A 26,211-nucleotide genomic window follows, 5' to 3' on the forward strand; every position below is an offset into this window, starting at 1 on the left:
TTTTATTAATCCATTCTAGGGTGTGCCCAAACTTCTCTTTGGTTTGCCTATTAAGGATTTATTCTCCTAAAGGCTAATTAGTTGTATCTACATGTTAGATGACCACAACACCTGGATTAGAGATTATTTCTTATTCTTACCTGGCCTCGAGGAATTAATCTTTTTTAGGAGATTTAGTAAATCCTGGTCTGAGTTTTGCTCCAGAAGCAGGGTCCACTGCTAATCTTTTGCAGACATAAACAGATTTGTTATTATGTAAAAGCAAACATTAGCAAGAAAAAAAAAGGAATGATTATGAAATCCTCACATTAGATTCAAGTCTTTCTTTTTTTGCTGTGCTGTGTTTTTAACGACAGACACATAGTCTCTTTCCTGGGCCAAATAAGGAAGCCAGGGACTGTCTCAGGACCCTTCTGTTCTCTGCCCCTCCCCCTTACTCACCACCCAGGGTGAAGCCCTTGGACTGCCATATTTGAGGCCCACATTTATACAACTGGGTTATTCACATCTCTCCCCACTTCTATACAGGCGTTCAAAATGTACCAGGATGCACACAATTCTTTGCCTGTCCTCATGCTAGAAAGGATTTGATGAGCCTATGAAAGCATAAGAGCCTTTCCATCTCTCAGGTTATTCCCACAGTAATGGGAATTACTATGGGAATAACCATTCTTTTCCTTTATGCCAGCAGCACAGGAGGTATGGTCAAGTAGGAGTTTATAGAAATGGGCACTTATGCCACAGTCTGTTCTGGGGTACATGATAGGGGGTGGAATTCCCAGAGAAATTGTTTTTTTGTTTTTTTTTCGTGAAAAGGAAGTAAGTCTCCTTTGTCCTGGAGACCTCCTTTCTAATCAACATTGTATGGACGAGGAGTAACCAAAGAACCCTATCAAAGGACCCAGGACTAGAAAGGGATTTCAGTGTTAGTTTTACTCAACAGCTACACATTTTACTTTTTCCAAAGCATCAGCAACTAAACTTTTGATACTACATTTGCCACACAATTGAATCAGGTCAGGAGGTAAAATGCTTTGTTTGACCAAATCCACTTGTTCCAAAAATATAAACAGAGCTCCCTCCAACAAAGCTGTCTAACACAACACAGTTCACTCAACTGATGAAGCAAGACAGCTCTAGAACCCAGACGATACCTTCATAGTGATCTGAAGTCTGTCTATATAAATGCACTGGAGAAACTGCTACTGAGAGATGCTTTCACAGTAAATCAGTCCCTCTTACATCAAAACCCTCCAAAAAAAGCCACTAGTAGTTATTTGATTACGAGGCTATAAACTCATTTCCCACCTCAACACAAGAATTTTTGTGAGAATGTGGTGAGTCATACTTTTTCCTAAAACAATTTTATACATGCACACACACTTAAATATAAATGCATACATTATATGCAGCTGACCCTTGAACAATGTGAGTTTGAACAAGACAAGATTTTTTTCTGTCTGAGGATTCCTCATTTGTAGATCCAACCCACCCCTCTTGTCGGTTCATTGAATCAGCAGAGGTGGAACCTGTGTGTATGGAAGAGAGGACGGACTCTAAGTTATACATGAATTTTTAACTTGGAGGAAAGTCAGTGGCCCTCACCCCCACACCTTCAAGCCCCATCCCCCATTGCTCAAGGGTCAACGGTACATGTACACTAAAATGGATGGACAAAAGTTCAATAGACTCTAGCATTTCCTATTCAGTTACTCAAGTTGTTTACCCTCTCTGAGCTTTCCTCACCTGTAGAGGTAAAAAGAGGTTTACCCCCTGTGTCACTGGAAAGATTCAATGAGTTAATACACAAAGTGTTTACAAGAGGATACAAAGTAAGTCTGGCTTATCTCCATGAAAAGGGATGTTTTTCGTATAGCAAAAAATGTAGAAATATCCTATCTGCTCAACATCAGAAAAAAATAGCTAAATAAATGGCACTGGGTTCTTTTGATCTGATACTATGTTTTAAAGAAATTCTTCTCCCATAGCGAAAAGTTCAACAGGTATTAATGAAAAAATGAGGATGTGCACATGGGCTGTGAGCCTGTCTGATTAAAAGAGAACAATAACCAAAAAAGAGGAGTATAGGTAGAAAAAAAATTGGAAGAAGATATCCATGTTAAGAGGGCCAGCTCAGGGATTGGAATTGTGGGTGACTTTTATTTTCTATGCTTTTCTCTCTATTTGCCAATACCTTCTACAGTAAGCATAAATTTCTTGCATGATCATTTTTAAAATGTTCTTTCTCAAAAGAAATTAGTAGGATAACTTAAAGCCGCTAGAAATGAAAGTTCCTGGCCATCACAATTGCCTATCTTACATAGGTGAGAGAGCCCATGGATGTGACATCAGCACCAGTCACAGAGCTGGGGTCTCTTGCAGAGCAGTGACAGCCCCAGCCCTATTGCCAGCCTCCCATTCTAAGTTTAACTTCTCTTTACACCCCAAAACTTCTCCATGCTTTGGCCAAATGCACCATATTTGTGTTTAGGTAAATCCTCAGCAATCTTCCTTTCATATTTTGTTCATTCCTTCTGTAGTTTCTCTCCAATAGTCAAAACCTAGCTCTTCTGAAAGCTCATCCCAAATGCCTCCACCTTCACAAGGTTCCTCTCTCTCAGACTGCCGCCTCCTCCATAAGGCCTCTTGAGAAATGCTGATCTCTATTGGATTTGGCTCCCCCTACACTTATAAGAATCCATGGGGACCCTGGGATGAATAAGGATTATGACTTAGGGCCTCCCCGGTGGTGCAGCGGTTGAACGCTGGGTTGCGAAGCTGCCCGCAGCCTCTGCAGTGCCGGTTCGATCCCCGGCTGCTCCCCGGCCACCGGAGGAGGGTCCCACATGGCGCGCAGACCTCTCCTGCCGCCCGCTGCTCCCCTCAGCAGTGTACTTCGGTCCTTCTGCCTGCTCTGCTCCCCGCTCTGGCTCTGGTGAATTGTCTCACCCTCCCACGCTTCTGACTGTACCCAGTGCTTGTATAAATAAATAAATAAATCTTAAAAAAAAAAAAAAAAAAAAAGAGTAATGGTCAGAGGAGATAGGATTTAAAAAAAAAAAAAAAAAAAAAAAAAAAAAAAAAAAAAAAAAGGATTATGACTTAAACATATCTCCCCAGAGTGTGAATTTAAAAACACACATGGGAAGTACTAATCCTTCTCTTACTCAAGAGAGTGGAAGAATGTAAACCAGAATTGTAGGGGGTTAACTATTGACCAGATGAAAGACAGTAATAGGACTCATGTGGAAGGGAGATGACACTACTGTCAGTTTAGAAGTAGCAAAGCCCATCGATAGTGATTGTAAAAAAAACCTTAATATTATAAATAGGTTAATACTGACCATAACAAGAGCAATGGACAATAGGTGCGAATCTGATTCTCAAGGAGACCAGTTTACATTAAGGAAAGGCACTCAATGCTTTTCTGAGTTGTAAGCATTTTGGGGAGTTCACCTCCCCTCAGTGTGCTTCTGCTTCCACCCCAAGAATGGCTCCAAATGAAATGTGACTAATAAAATGGCTCTCTAAACCTGGCAGTCATAATTTTATTTTTTTAAAAAGATTTATTTATTTATGCATATAAAAACGGAGGTACAGGCCAGAGGTGTGGGGGGGGGTGGTGGTGAGAGGATTCATCAGATCATAATTTTAAATGTAAACAGGTGAGGTCACAGGAAAGAACGAAATGTTAAAAATAATAAATAATGCCACAAAACTGTCCCATACAGCTAATTTACATGACAATTCCATTTGTATGCCGATAATTCAAGTGAGAATTAAGATATCAAGATACCTACTTGTCTGCCATCTATTTCATTCAAAAAGTATGGAGCGCCTCATATGTGCCAAGAACAATTCCAGCAGGCAGGTTTATGACAATAAAAAATCTGACAAATTAGACAAAGTCCTGCCTTCTAGAGCCATACTTTCCTTTTGGTGAAGGGGACAGGGAAACAAATATCTGTTAAATATTATCTGGCCTTAAATGCTTTTTTTAAAAAAAAACAAACTACAAAGGGAATCAAAGAGGGCTTGATTCATTTTAAATATAGGCATTGGGGGCCCTCACTGTGAAGATGACACTCAGCAGAGAACTGAAGGGAGTGAGCAGAGCAGACTGGCGGTGGTGGGAAGGGGCGAGGGTGTACTGGTTTTCTGGTGCTGATACTTTATGTGAAACTGGCAATTTCCACTCTAGTTTTGCTAAGATCTCAGAAATAATACTCCTGATCAGAGAGGGCTGTATGGTCAGAGACTAAGTCACGTAGCCTTCCTGGTGCATGTCAATTTATTCATGCAGCTTAATGGAGAGTGATATCACAGTAGGCATCTAATCTGGATTAGTGGTTTACTATCGTGAGCCTTGAACAAATAACCTCTCTGAGCCTGAATTTCCTTTTCCACAGATAGAAAACATTTGAAGAGTTATAGAAAGGAAACTTTTCCTCCTCAGCTTTGCTGAGATCTAACTGACATAAAACATTGTGTAAGAGCAAGGTATACAATGTAAAGATTTGGTGCAAAATGATTAGCATACTGAAGTTAATTAAATTTCCTCACATTGTTAGTGTGTGTGTGTGTGTGTGTGTGTGTGTGTGTGTAGAACATTTTAGATCTACTCTTAACAACTTTCAAGTACAGTATTGCTGATTAGAGTCACTATGGTTTACATTAGATTCCCAGAACTTACTCATCTTGTAACTGAATCTTGCACCTTTTGATCATCATCTCTCCCCATTCCTTCCTTCCTGTCCCCAACTCTGGCAACTACTATTCAACTTGTGTTTTTATGAACTTGACTTTTTAGATTCCACAGGTGAGATCACACAGTATTTGTCTTAGATACAACTTATCTCACCTAACATAACACCTCAATGTTCATTCACATTGCTAGATGGCAGGATGCCCTTCTTTTTTATGGCCGAGTAATATTCCATGCAATATATACCATATCTTTATCATTTAATCCATCAACAGGCACTGAGGTTGTTTTCCTACCAGGATTACTGTGAGAAATAGTGTAATGAACGGAGGAGTACAGATCGCTCAAGATACTCATTTCACTTCTTCCCTTATTTTCAACACAACTTTTATCTCCCGTGCTCAGTCTCTTTACAATTTTACTAGACCAGAGAGTGCTGGTTCTAGACCCCACTGCTATACTCAGTTCTGACTTCGTATATTGTCTGTTATCTAATTCTGATAAATTAGGAGACATTCCGTCTTAGTAAGTAATCATTAACCTCAAACCAACCCACATATCTTTATACCCCAACGCAACACTGAATGTCGGAGCTATTGTCAACAGCTGATCAATCCCAAAACCAAAAGGGTGCCCCTCACACTCTATCACCTGAGCTGTGATGCTCACTCCGACTCACCCGACCCAGCTGAAACCACACTGGGGCCCTCCAGGGCCCTGTTCTGTAGCAGAGTTCCCACAGCTCTTGTTACAGTTGGGTCGGTTTTTGGACTCATCTGAGGCCTACCCTACAGAAAGAGAAAGGTGGGGGATATTTTTGTATTCTCAGGTAGCACATAGGAGGTAAAGCTGTTTGCACTTAGCAGACAACTGAATCTATCTCCGGGGACCCACTGTACCCAGGGCAAAGGGACATACACCCAGCACCCAAGTTAGCCTGGGTGCTGTCCTCCCAGCTGGTACACAAAGCCATGTCTGGGTTTTGGAACTTTCATTCCATAATCAAGCCCTTGAGGGAGCAGTGATATGTTAATCCTGCAAAATCAGTTGTATGGAGCCATAAGAAATCACTTAATGTCAATAAGGATAGTTATGGAACATTTTAGTTTTTCATTATACTTGAAGATGATTTTGTTTTTAAATACATGAACAGAGAAGAAAAACAGACATTGGCAGGCAGCAAATGTTTTAAACATGGAATTCCAACATTCCGCTCCTACCCTCCTACCCAGCAGCAGTAGCAGCGCAGCTGTATTCATACAGAATAAGGACCAAAAGCTTCCTTGGGAATTCCTTTTTACCTTGCTATTGATCCCACCTCCATTTCCATGGACGCTACAGTATAGAGATAACCTGTTACTCTGAAAATTCTCTCTGGGGCAACAATGACTATGAGATTACAGAAGGCAGCTCATCCCCATCCAAACAAAGAACACTATTTTTAGAGGCCCATATTGGTCTCTTTTGGTTAAGGGTATAACACATTTTTAAAGCTGATTATGTTTAAAATAGAAACACATTTCAGCTGTTAACAGCCCTTCAAAACTGAAACAACCCTCCCTTTTCGTTCCACTTCTGAATCAGCCTCACTATTAGGCAAGGCCCTAGAGTGGTGAAGCTGGCATAAGGGGAACAGCGCTGCTGTTCAGATACACTCTACAGTGAGTTTACTCAGAAAGCAGGCAATTCAGAAAGCAAGCAATTTTTCTTCTGTGTCCCCAATCACCACTTAGCTCTGGAAAACAAGGAGAGGAACAGGGCCAAGTCACTGGTTACGCTCAGGACAGCCAGCTGGCCTTCTTCAGGAATAAAAAGCACTTCCTTTCGCAGCTTCCCTGTGTTCCCTTTGGCCCCACTGACTTCATGGCCAACTAACTTCATGGATGGGTTAGAAGAACCATTTGAAGAAATGTAACAAACCCTTTGCTTCTTTCAAAGCATAGGTAGAATTATACAGAAAAAACCCTTTCAAAATTAAGTTGAATTCAAGTGCAAAAGCAGACATACCCCCCACCCCCAACTCTCAGAGAGGGGAAGAGGGCTGGGGTGATGTGGGAGCAGGAAAGGCAAAGGAGTCCTGTGTGCCAGGCACTGAGCTAGGCACTGATACCATCTATACTCTACCCAGCAACTCAGCAAGGTATAGATTAAAGTGAGTCTCAAAGAATTTAAGTAACTTGTCCAAGTTTACCTACAGATGGCAAAGTATAGAATCTAGTGTCAAACCCTACTGATTGCAGGATGTGGCTCTTTGCACATTACACTGCTTCCCACACTATTTCAAGTGTACAGACTGAATCTCTACGCTTATTTTTATCACACCCACCCAGCCCTAACACTCCTGTCTCCTCCCTCCTGTGTCCTTTTATCTAGATGGGTAGCATTGACATCTACCAGCCTAGGCTCTAGAGCTGAAAACCTTGTCAACCCCAATTCTCTCTCACGCTCTAGCTAATCAGCTTTGCAGTCCCAACAACTATTTCAGAAACACCCCTACCACCTACATCCCATCTGTCCTCTTACTCCAGGCTCTCATTCTTTGCCTATTGCTGTGGTTCCTAACTGGTTTCCTACCAACTCAACTTGAAATTAATTGCAATATTTTTTCTCCTAAAAAATCTGATTCCAAGTCACTCCAGTCTGTACTCTTCAACCAGTCTACACTGCCTATAGAATGACTCCTGAGTCCAATAATTGACAACTGGACAGAGAGAAAAGCCATGAAATTTGGTCTGTGGAGAAAAGAGAACTCAGAAGCACCGGAGGAAGAAGAGAGATGATGGAAAGCTGGAAGGAAGACTCCCTGGGTTCCCCAGGGGCTTTCTAGTTCCTGTTCAGGGCCCTCAGGGGGGCTGACCTCAGATTTTAGAGCACACACCTGATCAACTCTTCTTTCCGTCCTCTCTGAACTAGCTGGATTTGAAGTCCCTGTAGATCTGCCTGCCCACCTTGCTGCCACTCCCCGCAGGCACTCTGGGCTCCCACCCCATGCTGGGCTCCAGGAGTGAAAGCAGGATGCTGCATATACCTTTCCCAACTCCAACTCCCAGCTAGTGAACCTGCGCAATGTGTTAGGAGAAATGTTTGTGCCTCCTTGAAGCCTCCCATGAATCACAGTGGCCTCTTCTTACACGGCATTCCTATATGATCAACTAACACACCGACATGCTGCTTTATTTCCAAACCCTCCTCTTCTGAACTAAAAATCCTTGGTCAACTAAGCAGGTAGATTTGCATCTGAACAGAGTAGATATTAACTAGCTATCTGATGGATATGGAGAATGAGCTCAAAATACAAATGCGGGATTGTATTGGAAATTATATACTGGGGGCCTCCCTGTTGGCCTAGGGGTTAAGTCTCAGTGTTATCACCCTGTCACTGCTAAGGCCTGAGCTCGATCCCCCGCCAGGGAGCTGACCCACATATGGCACAGCAGACCTCTCCTGTCTCACCTGCTGCTGCCCTCAGCAATGTATTTCAGTCAGTCTGCCTGTTCTGCTCCCCACTCTGTCTCTGATGAATTCTCTCACCATCCCCACTTCCCCCAGCCTATACCCCAGTTCTTCTAGCATAAATATTAAAAGAAAAAAAGGAAATCATATACTGGATCTCATGGAAATCTCACTAAAAAAATTACATTCTTGAGTATTTAGACAAATTTAATCTTTTCTTGGTATTTGAGCCTGGTTATGAAATTAACAGTTTTTATGCTATAAGTTATGTCCCAGGAGCTTTGATATATAAACGGTTGTCTGATGGCTCCAGTTCTGTCTTGGTTTATCTATCTATTGCCTACCTAGTCAGATTGTCATTTTATTTATTTGTACCTATTTGTAACTGCTGTTTCCATCTACCCACTTTAATTTGCTGATTCTGTGGCTTTTAATAAAGGGCTAAAGGCCCCTCTTCCCTGCAGAGCAAAACACATCACCCTAGAACATCTTCCTCCACTCAGGCCAGTTTACAACTGTTTTCTGGGTGGAATGTTGATAACCAACATTGTATAAACAGAGTTTTGCGATAATACTGTAGAAACACTACTGGTATATTCAAGTCTTTATTCTAAGAGGCTTCAGTCATTGTGGAAATAATATTCTACACCTTTTCATGCTGTTAGCTGAAAAGCATGCCTCAAAAGTACTCACTTCTCCTGGGGATAAAGGATTGTGATACTATCTTCATCCTTACACTTCTCAGGAGGGTAAATCTACCTCCTAGCCCCAAGTCTATAAGGGCACAAGAGCCAATACCTGGGGAGAGATATTTACCTGTGCTCTGGATGCTAATTTGGCTGCTGTCTGGGCTGGATCAAAGACTCGGCGAGAAGATTGGTTCTTGCAGAAATTAATATGTCGACTGGCAGCAGTTTCATTAAACCTTCTCCTACAGTATGGGCATTGAATATAATCTGAATGCAAAGATAACAATGAAAGGCAATAAACATTTCAAAAATATCTCTGGAGTCAACTATATGAATTGAAATAGACAGGAAAGGAACTCTGCCCCAACGTGAAAGAACAAGGTCCCAGACTCTGAGAAGTGACTGTCTGTTCTGAGGGGGAGGGAAGGCGGCAGAGGGGGAGTATGTCAGCATTCAAGTAAAGGGCATGACAGAGGGAAAAAAAATTCACTACCTAGACACTTATTTCATTTAAAGGTGTGCCCTTAAAATGTTTACATGATATAATCTTTAGAAAATTGATTATAACTAGGAACTTCCCAATTTAGGGTATTATTTAATGAGATCTCTGAAAACAAAATTGTCTTAGAAGCACAGAATTTAGTATTGATGACACAGAAGGACAAAGAAGATTCAAAGGCCCAGGTTGGGGTCATGGGTGGAGCAGAAGACCATTCAGGAGCTGTCAGGCAAGTGTGGCAAGATACCACTGCTTCTGTGGCAGCTAGATTCTTGCACTGAACTATGCAGTGCAAGAAAGGCAATGAGCAGGTAAATAAACAGTGAGTCCTCACTCATCATCATCGATAGGTTCTTGGAAATGGCAATGGCAATACAAGCAACATAAAACAAAAGCAGGTCTTCAAATGACACTGTTTCTTTCAACATTGGATAGGATTGGAGTTTTTTCCTCATCAACATTCTAACAAAAAGACACTACGTGAGGACCTCCCTGGTGGCGCAAGGGATTAAGCACCGCACTATGAAGCAATACACAGCCTCTGCAGCACGAGTTCGATCCCGCATCTCTGGCCTGTACCCCAGCTCTTATATGCATAAATAATTCTTTAAAAAAAAAAAAGACACTACATGAAGCAACATCGTTAGAGGACTCACTGTATTCAGGAAGGAGCTAAAGGAAAAAAGGTATGTGTACAGGGAGGGAGTTGGGGGGCGGGAAGCTCAGAAAAGGGAAAAGAAGAAAGTGAACTCCAGCAACAGCTTGGGTTTCCAATGTTCGCGTGTACCAGGGCTCTGGGTAATAGGTTCTGGGTAATACCCATTGGACTCAATAGAGCTTCATTTGCTATTAATACACAGTGAGAAAAATGGGAAGAGAGAAAGATCCAGGGTCTTCTTAGAACATTGGAGATACAGCAAAGCCAGATTGGGGGTTCCCCCTCTCAATCTAAAGCAAGCAGGGATGTGGGATTTTGTTTTGGTTTTTACTGTTCTATTTTAGATGCCTTTAAGATATGACAAAACAGATATGAGCAACTTAAGAGACCATCCTTCCCCAGGAAGGATCTGAGACAGCACTGACCTTAGACTCTGCCTAAAAGTTTGGATTAGTGTATAGCTGAAGTTTCTACATGTGTGGATGGATAGTTAAGGTAGTGATGGCTTCAAAGATTTTTTTTGAAGCTACCTTTTTAAACTATTTGTGGAGTTTTCTATTTGAATAAATCATTTCCTAAAATAAATACACAAAAATGTAAGAATTAGCATATGTAAGAAATGAAAGAAATTGAATGTAATTTTAAAAATAACACTGACTCTAATCTTTTAGTTACACTCTGGAAGGCAGTACTTAATTATTAATTCAGTACTTCTTGATTACCTAGTATGTACCAAACACTATTTTTTTTTTAAGATTCATTCACGCATACTGGAACTGGGGTACAGGCCAGAGCTGTGGGGGGGGGGGGGTGAAAGGACTCACCAGATACAGAGTGGGGAACAGAACAAGCAGACTGACTGAAATACACTGCAAGGGGAGCAGCTGGCAAGTCAGGAGAGGTCTGCTGCGCCAGGGGGGTTGCTCCCTGCCCAGGGATTGAACTTGTGCTGCAGAGGCTGTGGACAGCTTCATAGGTTGTGTCTTAACCCCTTGAGCCACCAGGGAGGTCCCCAAGCCCTATTTTATATAATATCTCTAGGGACAGAAGGTCTCTGCATTCAAGGCCTGAGCATTCCGGTACAGAAACAATTATTTCCCACCATGATAAATTTCTTGAAAGTAAAACAGGACAGTGTTGGGAACTGGTGAAGACCTGCAGCCTGCTTGACTGGTTTTGATCCCTACTTCTGCACTTCTATATGTGTAAACTTGGGCAAGTTGCTCAACCTCCTGAAGTTTCAATTTCCCCAGGACCTACGTATCACCCATTTCATCGGACTATTGTGAAAGTTACCTAAGATAATCCACACAAGGGCTTGTTGCATTGGGTGGGGTAGAACATGAGAATGGCCTAGAAAGGCTAGGTTTCCAACCACCAAATAGGAGAGGAACAACTTAGCAAAAACAGAAAGTGCATTATCAGGCAGAGCTCATTCATGATGGTGGAGAAAACCATTTAGAACTTGGCTCGACTTGGTCGTTATTTCTTCCATTTTGCCAGCTAAAAAGTCAAGTCTTCGATCAGAAATGCTGCCACCATAAACCCTCTCAGTTCAGGCAAAGACAATGCTTATGACCGTGAGTGTGTTGCTTCCTTGATCCCAATTGTTCATTCATTCTTTGCCACACCTCTGTGTTGGGTTCTGTATGCCACCCTGGAGTCAGAAAAGTTGAAGAATGTCTCCCTGCCAACAAAAACTTCAGAGATAATGAGAGAATGAGGCAAAGGGGCAGATGGTTATCTCCACTCCATGGGACAAGCCATGAAAGGATGAGGTATGGGGTCCTCTGGGAACCCCCAGGAGGGACATGCATGAAGCCCAGACCCATGGGGCAGAGGACGGGAATTTCATATACTCTGAGAACAGAAAAATATTTTCCTGCAACAATAATCTGAACACAGTGTGACTGAACCGCATGTTCTGTCCTCGTCTCAATCTGAGTCACCTCACTCTCTATCAATAATGATGTCATGGAAATTACTATGCACTATTTATTCCAATAGATAATGATTCTAAAAGCCCATCTACAAATGGATTCTTATGAGGACGACAGAAAAGGTGACCTGGACTCATAAAAAATTAAAGTAGAAAAACAAACATCGTTTTAAAATGAAACATTTTGTTGAGTTACCCTTGTCTATGCAACCCTATAAAATGGTTGACCACAAGTCCCGGGCCTCACAGAAAATCCCTGTTATAAATATTCTACATCACTGTGCCCATAAACTGTCACAACATCCTGGAAAGTTGAATAATTGACAGGCTTACTTAAGTCAGTAAGAATTAGAATAAATATATGCATGTCACAAAACTTGAGTCATGAAATAGGGAATTATGCTGGAAAAAAAAGGAATTTACTTGCAAACGCATGCATACTAGGCCCTTTATATGTAATTCTAGTTATTTCTGTATAAATTTTCTAGTTTTTAAGCCTGAGAATATATGGGCTAATATAAAATCCTTGCACAATCAAAATAATTGAATAGTAATGAAAATGTGCTATTGTATATAATCATTTTGTTTGGTGCATAAAATTATAATAAAGGCACAGGAAAGAATTTAATTATAAAATTTGATTTTAGCAAAAAAAAAAAAGGAAAAAAATAAATTGTATCCTTTATGAAGATTAACAAAGGGAATTATTTGTTTTAAAGAAACAGTCACATTTTAAATCTAACATGGAAATGAGAGAAATTCACACAGCAGGACATCTGACAAGGCTTCACTTATTCAAATAAAGAACTAGAAGGCAGTCATCATCCCTGTAGCTTCTGCTATTAAAATGATATTATTTCTCATAAAAGATGGTTTTGGTATATGAAGCTTATTGCCGAAGTATTATCAAAATTACAGCCATAGATCTATTTTCTGAACATTTTAAGATAACTCATTATTCTAAGCTACATTTTCATTAGCACCCAGCAAAAGTGAAGCAATTATTGAGGTTATTTTTTGGTATAGAAGTTCGATAATTTCATTTTCAGATGCTTTTTACAATGTAATTATAATCTTTTAAAAGTTTTGTTTTTACTTTTTTAAAATGAACTTTGGGTAACTTACATGCAATGAAATGCAACAATTTTAAGTGTACAGGTCAATGAGTTTTGACAAATGTATATATTTATATAACCACCCCAATTAAAAGATAGAGTAAGCCCATCACCCTGTCAAATTTCCTCATGGCCCTTTTCAGTCAATATTCCCCCAGATCCAGTCATTAGCCACCAGAGATCTGGTTTTCTGTCTCTAAAAGCAAGTTTGACATGTTGTATCATTTCACATGATAGAACATCCACAGTACTGCAGGTACAGTACAGCATGCGTCTCACTGTAGAGTTGTATTCCATTTTGTAAATATTCCACAATTTGTTTTTCCATTCACTTGTTGATAGACATTTTCAGTTTTTCCTAGTTCATTCTGCATGAATAAAGCTGCTGTGCTGCTGTTGAGCAATATGTGTGTCATTTAAAAAAAAGTCTTTTTTTTTTTTTTTTTTTTTTTGCTTAGGAATGGAATTGCTATATAGGTCAGTGTATATTTGACTTAACAAGAAAATACCCATGCAAAATGGTTGCATGATTTGATGATCCCATCAGCAGTGTATAAGACTTCTAGTTGTTCCACATCTTAGCTAACACTTGAATTGTCAGCCTTTAATTTTTGCAATTCAAGAGGGTGTGCAGTAATATCTCCTTGTGATTTTAATTTGCATTTCCCTGATGAAAATGAGGTTGGCTATCTTTTCATGTAATAATTGGCCATTTGGACCTCCTTGGTGGTTCAGGGGTTAAAAGACAGTGCGATCAAGCTACAGCCAGCCACTGCATCATGATCCCAGGTCAGCCAGGGAGCAACCCACATGACACAGGAGACCTCTACTGCCTCGCCTACTGCTCCCCTCAGCAGTGTACTTCAGTCGATGTGCCTATTCTGCTCCCCACTCTGTCTCTGGTGAATCCTCTCACACCCCGCACCTCTGGCTTACACCCAGTTCTTGTATACACAAATAAATAAATCTTTAAAAAAACAAAAAATAATAATTGGCCATTTGGTGATGTACCTGTTCAAATATAACTCTTGTGTTGTTCTTATTGGGTTGTCTTATATTGAGTTGTAACAGTTCTCTATACAGTCTTCATATGAGTCCTTTGTCAAACATATGTCACAAAATTCATAACATTTATGAATATTTTCTACCAGCCTGTGTCTTGCCTTTGCATTCTCTGCAGTGTCTCTCTCAAAACTGAAATTTTAAATTCTGGTGGAGACTAATTCATCAATTTCCCTTTTAAAAATTGTGCTTGGGCCTCCCTGGTGGTGCAAAGGGTTAAGCAATGTACTATAAAGCAATCCGCAGCCTCTGCAGCAAGAGTTAGATCCCTGGCCAGCCAGAGAGCACCCACATGGCAAAACAGACCTCTCTTGTCTCTCCTGCTGCTCCCCTCAGCAGATAATTTCAGTCAACCTGCCTGTTCTGTTCCCCACTGTGTCTCTGGTGAATCCTCTCACCCCCCATACTTCTGGCCTGTACCCCAGCTCTTGTATGCATAAATAAATAGTTAAAAAATTTTTTTTTTTAAATTGTGCTTTTTGTGTCATAAGAAACCATGTTGCTGCTTAGGAGATGTCTACTGAAATAATGAAGGGTAACTATCATGTTTGAAACTTTTAAATAGGAAAGAAAGAGAGAGAGAGAGAGAAACAAAGAAACACAGAGAGAAAGCACGCAAAAATATGACAATTGTCAACTTCCAGTGGAAGATTTAGGAGTGCTCATTGTAATATTCCTGCCTCTTTATTATGGATTTAAAAATTTGCAAAATAAAAAGTTTAAAATAAGAAAACTGTGGACCACTAAAGTGTACAACTTAGAGGGGTTGAATTTTATTTTATGGGAATTTTACTAAAGAAAGAATAAAGAGAATGCTGTGAGTGTCCGCAGCTGCGGAGCCAGAGTGGAGCCGCTCGCCAGCACAGCTCTGTTCTCAGGGTGCGCATGGCATCCCCCAGAGTTGGGCAAGGCCAGGCCCTGGCACAGTGGTGTCCCGTGGGTTCACTCCAATGCTCTTGAGAGCTAGAAGCAAATAATCTTTATGTAGAATTGAAATAATAGGATAAGATGAATTTTATATAATTTTTCTGTAATCTAATTTCTGTTAGTTAATTGTGATTGCTAATTTTAGAGTCTATAGAAAGGAGGATGGCATGATGGTTTGGCCCCAAATCAAGGACGACCTCAACAAGTGAGGACTAAACTGCACAAGCAAAGCAAGTGGCCACACACCTGGGTTGATGGACGGAGGGGGTGGAGGTGGGAGCGGCCGGCCTTCTTTAATGGCCAGTGTGCACTGCTTGGCTGTGCGAATTGCATTTATGAAGTCTTCATGTTGTTGTCGCCAATTAGATTTCCTCACAGGTTGAGCCTATGAAAAAGTAAATAAATAAAACCAACATATACTAACCCATCTTATGTAACTCTTAAGTTTTTTTAAGCTGGGATTTGAATTTGTAGGAAACAGAACTGTGAAATTTAGAGAAAAAGGAGAATTTGTTTTTCAAAGGTACCAAAAGAGGTTTGGAACATAGAGTAATTAAACTGGCAAGTTGCAGTAGTTGGGGGGAAAACACAAAATAACAATAAGAAAACAAACTACAAAACTCAAGGACTTAAATGTAAGATTAAGAGTGACTTTCTTCGAAGTTAATTGCTAGACTTAATGTTACTCTAATGAAAATATAAATGAGATTCTTTTTTCCCCACATCTGGAAAGTATCTGAAATACACTTGGAAATCTAAGTGAGCATGATTAAAAAGAAAATAGCAAAGGTAGATTATACTTACATGACATTACACTGCACTATCAAGGAAAAACGAGACAGTGAGCCAGAAATGGGATTTAATGTACTTAAGAATGTAATCAGGAACAAGAGGGGATGTGGATAGTACCTTGGTTTGAGGGGCCTTCCTCACAGTGGGAATGTCCGTGCCCTGTAATCTTTGCTTTAAGGAATTGAAAGGTTTACGCTTTTTGTTGAAGAGTTTCCTACATATTGGTCCATGCCTTTCCTAGGAAAGAAATTTTTTAAATTTACAATCCCCAAATTGTCATGCCTCAGTGCACTTAGCCCGTTCCCACTAAGGTGACTGTATTGCACCTTCAGAGCCAAGTTCATTCTCTTACTCTCAAATCACAGCAGAGCAAATCCATCTGGCTCTCTTCACCCAAGTTACACAAAACAAGATGCTGTGTTTGGGCAAGAACAATAAAAGATCTTTACAGAAAAAGAGACTTCAAATTTGATTTTACATATTTAATTCTACCAAATGGGCTATAGGAATGGTTCAAAGCATTAAATCATTATTTAATGAAAAGACATTAAATTTAATGAAAAGACAAACCTCTTAGTTAGTACCACTGTGAAATAACTCCTTACACACCAAGGAAAACCTGCTTCCTGCTAGTGAAATCTCCTCAAGAAAACTCTTCTTAGTATTCAGCAATTCAAAACTGAGTTGAACTGTGTCACTTTTCCACATATAGTAGATTAACTTAAATTCCCTAACTAAAAAGGAATGGAGAGATTTCAGAGAAATATTTGACAACATCTGCAGGAAACAACTGCGACAACCATACAAATAAATGAAGACAAACTAATTCCATTTGAGTTAAAGAAGATATTTCCCTCTAATTAATATAAACATGTCATACTCACGAAGTCATTTCAGAGCAAATCTAAGCTTATTATAATATTACACTTAAAAATATTTCAGTATGTACAAGATGATTGGCAGGGATAATGCTCTTCACTCCAGCCAGTAGTTTTTTATGTAGTCAGCTTTGTGGACCAAAAACCAGGGAACAACAATGGTTGTGCCACCATTATAAAGTCTGCTACTGTACCATCATGGGATTATACCAACCTTTCACTCTAAATCCTCTTCCTTGGTGGTTATGTAATATAATAACAATCACCAAATTGCTTTGAAGAGAACCAGCAAAGTACAGGGTCTATGAAAATCACTCACCTGGTTACAAGCAAACCAGTTTAAATAAAAGGAGGGGTAAATCGGATCACTTAATCAAATGCTCTGTGGCCTACAGACCATTGTAGGAAGTAAAACTCAATAGGACTCCAGATGAACTTGATATTAAGTGGTCCCTCTTCAAATGGTACCTCCCATTCTTTTGGGGTGCAAACTCATTACCAGGCTACAACAGGCCTGTCAATTCCTCTTCTAAATTTAGAACATTTGAACCACACTTAATTAGAAGAATAAACATTTCATTTTAAAGATTCCCAGAGAAATAAAACTTACAAGGCTTATAGTTCAGATCTCTTAAGTCTGCTATGTCTCCTTGATCTGAAATGTCCCAACTAACAACTGGATTATCATTTTAATTTTTTAATGATCATCTTTCTTGGAAATCCCTTTACAATATTGAGACCTAATACCTGTTTGATTCCCTAATTTTAAAATAAAGTTTTTATTCAACTTTATAGCAATCAGAGGACTTGACATGCAAGTAGCTTGAATCTGGTTAGATCTTAGAACAGGTCTTGTATCCATTTTGTTCAAATTACATACAACGCCTGAAATTGAAGGGTTCTGTCTTTAAACGTGGCAGAGCAGGAAACAGACGGAGGTTAAGGGAACTGTCAGAATTAGTGACAAATATGCAGCTAAAAGCCAAACTTCCAGATGCTCCAAATTCAATGTTCATTCCTCTCAACTAGCTAATTTCCCTGGTGCTTTGGCCTTAAAATTTGAATTTTTGATGCTTATAGAAAAGACGAAAAAGCCAGAACCTCTCAAGAGACATCAGCTTTGCCAAGACACTTTCATCTGGCAGCCTTGTAGTAAGAGGGCTGAGCCTAGCAAGCTCTTTTGCATGGGGCAGCATCGACCTAACTCAGTGTCCTCCGGGCCCACCAGCCATAGGTTATGGACTTGTCTTCCCTAGCTAACCCTCCACATCTGTCTTTAATCTTTGCCACTGTGGCCTCCTTACTAACTTGACAGTTCATTTAACTCCAATGAAACACATCTACAAAATGTCGTTATGTTTACCAGAGCATCTGCTGCAAAGCGTCTTCCACAGACTTCACAGGGAAACAATTTCTGATTGCCATCTGTAGAAGATCCAAGAGCACATTATGTTAGTTTCATGGAATTGCCTGCCTGAGAAGAAATGACTAACTGCAGGAGACCTCAATAGCTTGATATCCTCACTCTTTTCCCTCCCCACCAACTTCTCTTAGGAAGATCCTTTGTATACTCACCTGTGTTTTCCTCTCCTAGCAAACTTGACTTCACTGAACAGGTAAATTTCATATTCTTCAGGCAACCAGAGTATAATTATTTTATATCCAAGATTTTCTTAAACTAAGTGGCTGATGGTTTGGCATTGGACATAAGTACAATGTTAATCCCTTTCTATAAAAGCCATAAATATTCCAACAGTAACATCTTTTGGACTCCTACTAGACTGTAAGTTCTGTGCATGTGCAAAATGAAGGCACATCAATTTATCATAGACCATATGAAAAGGGCTGCCTAATCATCTAAATTAAGGTAAACTTTCCTGAGAATGGGTTTCTCTTGCCTAATAAATTTTTTGGGGAGAAAAGTCTACCTGAGAGAAAGAAAGTAAAAGAAACTGGTGAAATGGACCAAGTAGAACTGGAGGACTTTGATCCAATCAGGAAAGACGGTGCCATTACAATGGAATAGCATCTGAAGATGTGACTCATTACCCCAGAGTGGTGGTGTGTGTCAGACCTCTTAATAGGGCTAGTGAATAATAACTCTGCTGGCTTTTGTATGCATTCCTGTACACGTGAAAGGCTAAAATCACAATATGCTCACTAGTTTCTAGTGTTTTTGTTTTATTATTCAACTAGTGTCTTAAAATTTAAATGACAAACTAAAATATAAAAGGGAAAAATAAAAAAAAGGCTGAGATACTGCAATGCCTCAAAGTACTTGACCCATAGGCAGGTGATCCCTGACTGCATGGTCTAATTAAGCTTGTTTCTATCGTAGGACCAATCATTCATTCAATAAATGACTACATATCTGCTCTATGCAACTCTGTGGGAATATTAAGAGAAACCATACATGGGTCCAGCATAGAAAAGGAGATGAAGTATGCACATAAATTACTTCAAATGAGGTTAGAAAGTGTCATGAGAGAAGCAAAACATTATGGAATGTTGAGAAAAGTTTCATTTCATATTCATCTGCAGTTGAATAGATTTAAAAAGCAGTTTGATTATAGGGCAGATTTTATAGTAGACAGTCTGTACTTTATTCTACAAACAAGGGAAGCAATCAAGGACCTTGAGTGAAGAACAGGAACAAAGTTGTGGAATGTTACAGAGGTAAGGAGAGAAAATGTGATATTAAAAAACTAAAGGTGTCGACCTGAAAAGGAAACAAAATGGGAGACACAATGTGGTCAGAGTCCACTTGACTGGGTTTGTGGGGAGCTGGGAGGTGGCAATAAGAGAATGTTAAGGGACTGAGAAAATGGTAGGGGAGTAGAGAGAAAGAGATAATTTGAAAAGGGCCATCTTAGTAAGAAAAATGACCTCAGTTTTGGAAACCCTGAACTTGAGAGCAAGTACTCCAGCCAGCAGGATGGAAATGAGGGAGGTCAAGGCTAGAAACACAGATGTAGGCTTTGTTTGGAGAGTGATGTAAAGGCGTGATATTGCCAGGGAAGAGGTCATGGAAAGAGAAGTACAGAGATGATCCCTAGAGAACTCCACATTTGAGGGCCAAAAAGATGATGATGATAAGCCAGAAGGAGAAGCAGGAGAGAACAAGGTCAGGGAAACCAAGGGAAGATAGTTTGAAAAAGAAAGGCCTGATTAACAGAAATCAGATGGTAGCTCATTACAGACATTGTTGATTTAAATGATTTCTTCTCACATCTGCCAAATGGTATTGGATTTGTAACACAGGTCATCCATTACAGCATACCGAAACACCACTCTCCTCTGTTTTATTCTCCTTCCAAGTGTAAAACTGAACCTTCATTTTTCTTTTTCAGCAACGCTATTCCAATCCCCTATACTTATGTTAATAAAAGCTATTCATCCTAATGATAAAACTTTAAAAAACACTAATAAAGGACACTTTTTATGAATGTTTGCATGTTGTTTTCCTGTTCCCAAACACTTTTCCTATGAACGTCATTTAATCCTCAGAGACGGTTTTTTTTTTAAACAGATAAAAAATGGAACCTACCTCAAGTTTAGGTGATGTCTTGAAGACCACAGGTATTAAATGGTTACGCTGAATGAGACTTAAAACTGAGTCTCTATTTCCAAAGTATTGTTTCTTCAGCCCTTACCATAATATAGATCTGTCAGTACTAAACTGCAAAGCAAATGGAAGTCCCTACAGGATCAATGGCCTTTGATTTAAATCAAAGAATTTTAACTAGTTAAAGAAATTTAAAATGATGACAGACACAATATGATTAAATTGAGCACCCTGAAGACATCAGTTGTACACATACATATATCTGAGTGGTAAGATTAAACATTATTTCTTCAGTTTCCTGCATATTCAATTTTCTACAAAGATTATTCATTACTATTTTAAAAATCAGAAGGAAAACATGATATTCAAAAAAGAATCTTTTTGATAGAAAAGATTCTATCTTTATCCTAACTGGAGTCTAATTTAGACTATTAAAGTGCCTATTATTTTTATACATTGGGTTATAATCTTAGACAATTTTTAACATGAGGAAAGGAAAGTGATCTGGAAATGATCAACAGTTTAACATGTAACAATGAAAAGTAAGCATTACAAAAATTTCAGTTCAAAAATTGTATAAGAAGCCTGAATTATTGCTAAAGTGAAATTGATTAATATTCTACTTTTCACTAGATACTCTTTCTGAGTTGGAAGTTAAGAATGTTTTGTAAAGACATCTATCAATCCACATTTTTCTTTTAATGGCAGGGCAGGAAGGAAAAAGGAAGACATTGTTTTCATTCAGTTGTCAAAGAGCCCAAAAGTCTTTTAAGTTCTTTGTAGACCAAAACATGTAAACATTAGCAATATCAGCACCTTCCACGGCCCCTTGGCAAGGGGGTGGCATACTGGTCTCAATAACTTATCCCAGGAACACGTGTTATGAAATAAGGAAATAAGACAGATGAGTTAGGATGGCAGAGAAAATACCCCATTTAATTTTGTTTTTCTCCAAAGTCCCCGTAAAACTACAGTAAAGGGGTATCGAAACAGAGAGAACCACAAGAATAGTGAGGGAAGAAGATAACAATGAAATAAACTTGAATCTGGAAAACTGATGAACGTAGTAGCTGACTTGGAGGACTTAAAAGCTATATAAAAATTCATTTCTCAAACTGACAATAGGGAGAATTGAGAACCATCCCGATTTGCACTGTGAACCCTCAAAAAGTCATAGGACCCTGGGAGCAGCACATCTCTCCGAAACTGGGACAGGATGGAGAAGGTGGGTGGGGTGGTGAGGAAGTAACAAGAGGCTGCTTAAATATGAAGATTCACAGTAAAAATTCAAAGATTCTTACATCCCCTCCCTAACTCCCCCTTGACTGACATCTCTTTAGCAAAAAACCAACCATTACTCCTAGGAAAATACAGAATAAGGTGCCTGTGAGCCTCTAGCACATTCTTGTCAACCTATGAAAACACAACCTTGTTTTATGTATTTCTGTTTAAACACACAATTTAATACGTTTGGTTGATTCATTCAATAACATCTAACTCATGACCAACAACACCCTAACTCATGCCTGAATGAAGCTTTTCTAACAGATGTATTTTCTTCATAAGGCACATCACAGATTGTGCTTACAAATACTAGACAGCACTTCAACACTATGCTTGGAGACCATTTGTAACAAATGAAATCACCAAGTAAACGTGCAAACATGAAAAACATGGCACTAAATAGACCATGAAAAGGAAACTTGTTTATAGTACGAGAGCTGAAAGAACACAGAGCATCACCTTCTCTCCCTTAGCTGGGAATAGGCATGTTGGTGACTCAACTTTCTAACTACTCTAGCATGTCTGTGAATGACCATAAAAGTGCCATAAGTATTGGGTTTGGGCGTACAAATAGGTTTTAGTGAGTAGACAGATTTGCAAGTAGGGGCTCCATGAAAAATGAGGATCAATTATGATGTATGTGTAATCATATATAATCTAGTGAATAATCTCATAGTTAAGATGAAAGCAAAGAATACCTCACACCCACTTTCCTCTACTTGACTCACAGAACTCTGCCTACCAGACCCTTACTCACAAGGCAAAATGTAAACTTCCTTGGGAATGTGACCATTCCCTGGGGAAAGAGCTAAAGATGCTGACAATGGTTAGAGTTCCAAATAGCTCACTCAAGACAACCCTACATTGAAGTTCAAAATCATCAAATGTTAATCATTCAATTTCTGCTGTTTTCTTCCTCCAGTCTTAATAATGAACAGGAATATCCAAAGATCTGAGGACGGTCTCTAGTATTTAAACTCAAAACAAACAAAAAGCAATTTAAAGGACAATTAAATCTCTTGGAAATTACAAGCTTGATAAGAGAAATGAAAAATTCAATAGTAAGAGTGGAAGATAAACTTAGGCTGACCACCTAGAAAGTAGAAGAAAATGGAGTAGAAATGGGAGCAAAACATATGGTGGGCAACAAATCAGATTACCTGTCAAGAGGTATTATTCCAAATAATAACAGTTCAAGAGAGAAAAGGAGGAAACATAAATGAGAAAATAAAAATAATTTTAAACTATTCCCAGAAGTGAAATATATGAGCATCTGATTGAAAGGACCCAGGCACAATGAATGAAAATAGATCTATAATAGTAAACATTATTATAAAAGTTTAGAATGCTGGAGATTCTTATACCTTGAGAAAAAAAAAGTTACACACACAGTGTTAGGAATCAGAATAGCTTCAGATTCCCCAACAGTAAAAAACGAAAATAGGGAAAATCCTTTAAACTTATGAGGGAAAAAAAAAAAAAATCATGAATTTTATACCCAGTTAAGCTATCAATCAAATACGAAGGTAGAATCCACTTCTAGACGTGCAAGATTTGAAAAGTTTACATTCCATGTACCCTGTCTCAAGAATTACTGGGGAACTTGCTCTACAAAACAGGAAGAAGTAATTCAACATAGAAGAGGAGGGAGTTCTCAGGGTAACAACTGGCCACTAGAACTAGATAGCAATCAATCAGACAGAAGTGTGTGATTCAAGGCAGACAGGTTGAAGACTGTCGTCACCAAGATATTCACTGTCATTGTAATCTGAGGACAAGGGCAGGTCCTAGTATACATATATTCTGTATTTGGCTTGACCATGTCCCAGTGAAGTGCCTGCTCTTCCCTTCTTATTGTGATGCACAGAACAGCTCATTTCACTCCACAGGAAGGTTCTCCATGGATTTTGGGAGATGGAGGTAGGTCATGGAAAGCACAGAGCCAGAAAATACAAAACAAGCATCCAATCTCAAGGCATATTTCTGCTGGAGATCCAGGATACCCTCAATTGTGAGGACTTGTAGTCCTCTAGGACTCTTCATCACCTTACTTAATGCTATCTCTACATAGGGTTCTTGTAAAGTCTAGAAGCTAGTCAGACTCAGAGACCAATTAGTTCATTTTCTCAATGACTTCATCAAATGGTAGCAAATGCTGCCTTCCAAGAACTCTAAGAGTCAGATTAGTTACCTAGATTTATGCTCTACAACGTGTTCAAAACCAGACATTATGCATTGCACTATTGTTTCACAATGAAAATATAAGGCGGGGGCCTCCCCAGCGGCGCAGTGGTTGAGCACTGGGTTGCAAAGCTGCCCGCAGCCTCTGCAGCGCTGGTTTGATCCCTGGCTGCTCCCTGGCCACCGGAGGAAGGTCCCACATGGCGCGCAGACCTCTCCTGCCGCCCGCTGCTCCCCTCAGCAGTGTACTTCGGTCCTTCTGCCTGCTCTGCTCCCTGCTCTGGCTCTGGTGAATTCTCTCACCCTCCCGCGCTTCTGACTGTACCCAGTGCTTGTATAAATAAATAAATAAATAAATAAATAAATCTTAAAAAAAAAAAAAAAAAAAGAAAATATAAGGCAGGCCATTAGAATTCTTGCCTTCTCCTGAATTTCAACCAACTTAACTTTAACTTGTTTAACATACAGGCTGGATCAAACACACAGGGAAGAAACATATAAGCATTAAGTGTATCAATGAAGTTCTAAGGTGGCCAGAGCTGTCTTCCAACTGAGGTAATTTGATGACATCACAATGAAGGTGTGATGACAAAACACACACAGGTAATATACATAAATCACAGGTAATATACATAAATGGTAGCAGCTTTTGAATACCTTGACTTGTGAAATAAGTGGTACTAAGTTATCTGAAAAAGCTATTTTAAACCAATCATAGATAATGCTTAAATGAAACAGATCCTTAAGATACAGTAAATTCTTCCCTTCTTTCCTGTTACTAGCATTAACTCTTTTCTATTTCACTATTTAAGCAATTTTTTACTGAAATGTCTTTCCCTACTATCCTCTCATTCATATACTACTTAGTTTACCAAATGTCAGAGAGTTACAGACCCTGGGATAAAGCAGTAACCAAAAATTGTTTGTTCTAGAGAGGAGACTGAAAAACAAGGCCTAACTCCACAGCACCTACATACCAGTAGGGGCTGTGGAAAACACAAAACAGGAAAGGAACAATAAAGAATGCAGAGGAAGGATGTGTGGGTTATTTTTAAATACATGATCAGGGAGTTTATAAGGGAGGTGACAACTGAGCACCAACCTTAAGGAAGGCTTATTTGCAGTAAGAGCACTTCAGGGGGAACAGCAAGTACCAGGATCTGTATTTCAAGTGGTACTTATCATAGTGACTTGGCGTTACTAGTTATATTTTCTGCATACACCCTGCCTCTGATATGATAAGGTCCCGGAAGGCAAAAAACTAACACTTTGGACTCCCAACATTTAGTAGGAAGTTTAAGTTCCATGGGTGAAGTTAGTAGCCATTGATCATAAATGATTAAAATCATATATATATTCCAAAATATTGTGAGGTAATTCAAAATATGATAGAATTTGTTCTCCAAATAAAATTTAAGAGTTGTAGATTTAGAAGACAGCCACAATATGCTTCAACAAGATTCATGAAGTCATGTTCTCTAAATTCCCAAATACATTATGTATTGATTTAAACCCTTTTACCAGGTGTAGTAAAATTAGTTCTTTAGAATTTGAATAGCACCAAAAGAAGTAACATTCCATGTCTACATGATTCTTGCTAATTGAGAACTTTCAACAGAGAGCTATGAAAATAATGGAAATGACCTTTTAGAATTTAGCACATTCCCAACACTCTCATAAACCATTATGTGACCCTTCGCTTCTGCAATCTGGGATTTCAGTGCTTACTTTCCAGTATTCCACTTCCACGAGCTCTTCAGTCAAGATTTTTGCATCGATGTTAGTAGACTATCTAAAGCTACTGATTTCCACCACTCAAAAAAAATACAATTAAGATTTAGAATTGATAACACTCAGAGCAAGGTAACACCTACCAGAGTTTTGAAAAGGCCATCGTCAATTGAATTACAGATGAAGATGCTAATAATTTAGATACCAAATGCAGCTCACCTGCTAAAATCAGTTCTGCGTCAGTCATTTTGTTTCAAACTCAGACCAGTGCCCAGAGATTTTTCTCAGAATAGTCCAGATAAAACATTCATGTGCCCTGGTTCATGGGCATATGAACCAGGGTCACTGAGAACCTGTCTGCAGCAAGGAATTCAGTTTACCAAATAATAAAGAATTGTGATGGTGTCACAGCTTGAACCTTGAAAAGGCTTGAAGAACTCAGAAAAAATAACTCACCAAAAAACAGGGAAAGGTTTCAACTATGTTTTTTAATCAAGTATGAATTGTTCCAAGCATTAAATAATGTTTAAAAGACAAACTTTCTAGTTTAATCTGAGTATTTCTGATTTTGAGCCAGTTACTAACTGAGCCAAGGAAATTTTCTTGATTATGTCTTCTGTTTCCTGCCTTCACTGTTCCTAAATCCCAAAAGTAAGTCTTCCAGTGACCAAGTCCCAACAACATTAATATTCAGTTTTACCATCATTTTGCAAAAGCTCTTTGTGCAGAGCAA

The 26,211-nt window shown here is 39.2% G+C and overlaps 1 protein-coding gene across 1 annotated transcript; it reads right to left on the minus strand.

Annotated features, from left to right (window-relative positions):
• Nucleotides 1-154: 154 nt before the first annotated feature.
• On the minus strand, nt 155-25,725 carry ZC2HC1B (zinc finger C2HC-type containing 1B; the record flags this gene model as incomplete). The annotated part of the gene is given in 8 exon segments (XM_084257873.1): nt 155-219; nt 5,385-5,493; nt 8,975-9,114; nt 15,294-15,432; nt 15,957-16,076; nt 18,081-18,158; nt 18,160-18,266; nt 25,698-25,725. Coding segments are annotated over 8 exon segments (786 nt in total).
• Nucleotides 25,726-26,211: the final 486 nt, after the last annotated feature.

Source organism: Talpa europaea, assembly GCF_964194135.1.
Source record: "Talpa europaea genome assembly, chromosome: 2".
Lineage (NCBI taxonomy): Eukaryota > Metazoa > Chordata > Mammalia > Eulipotyphla > Talpidae > Talpa > Talpa europaea.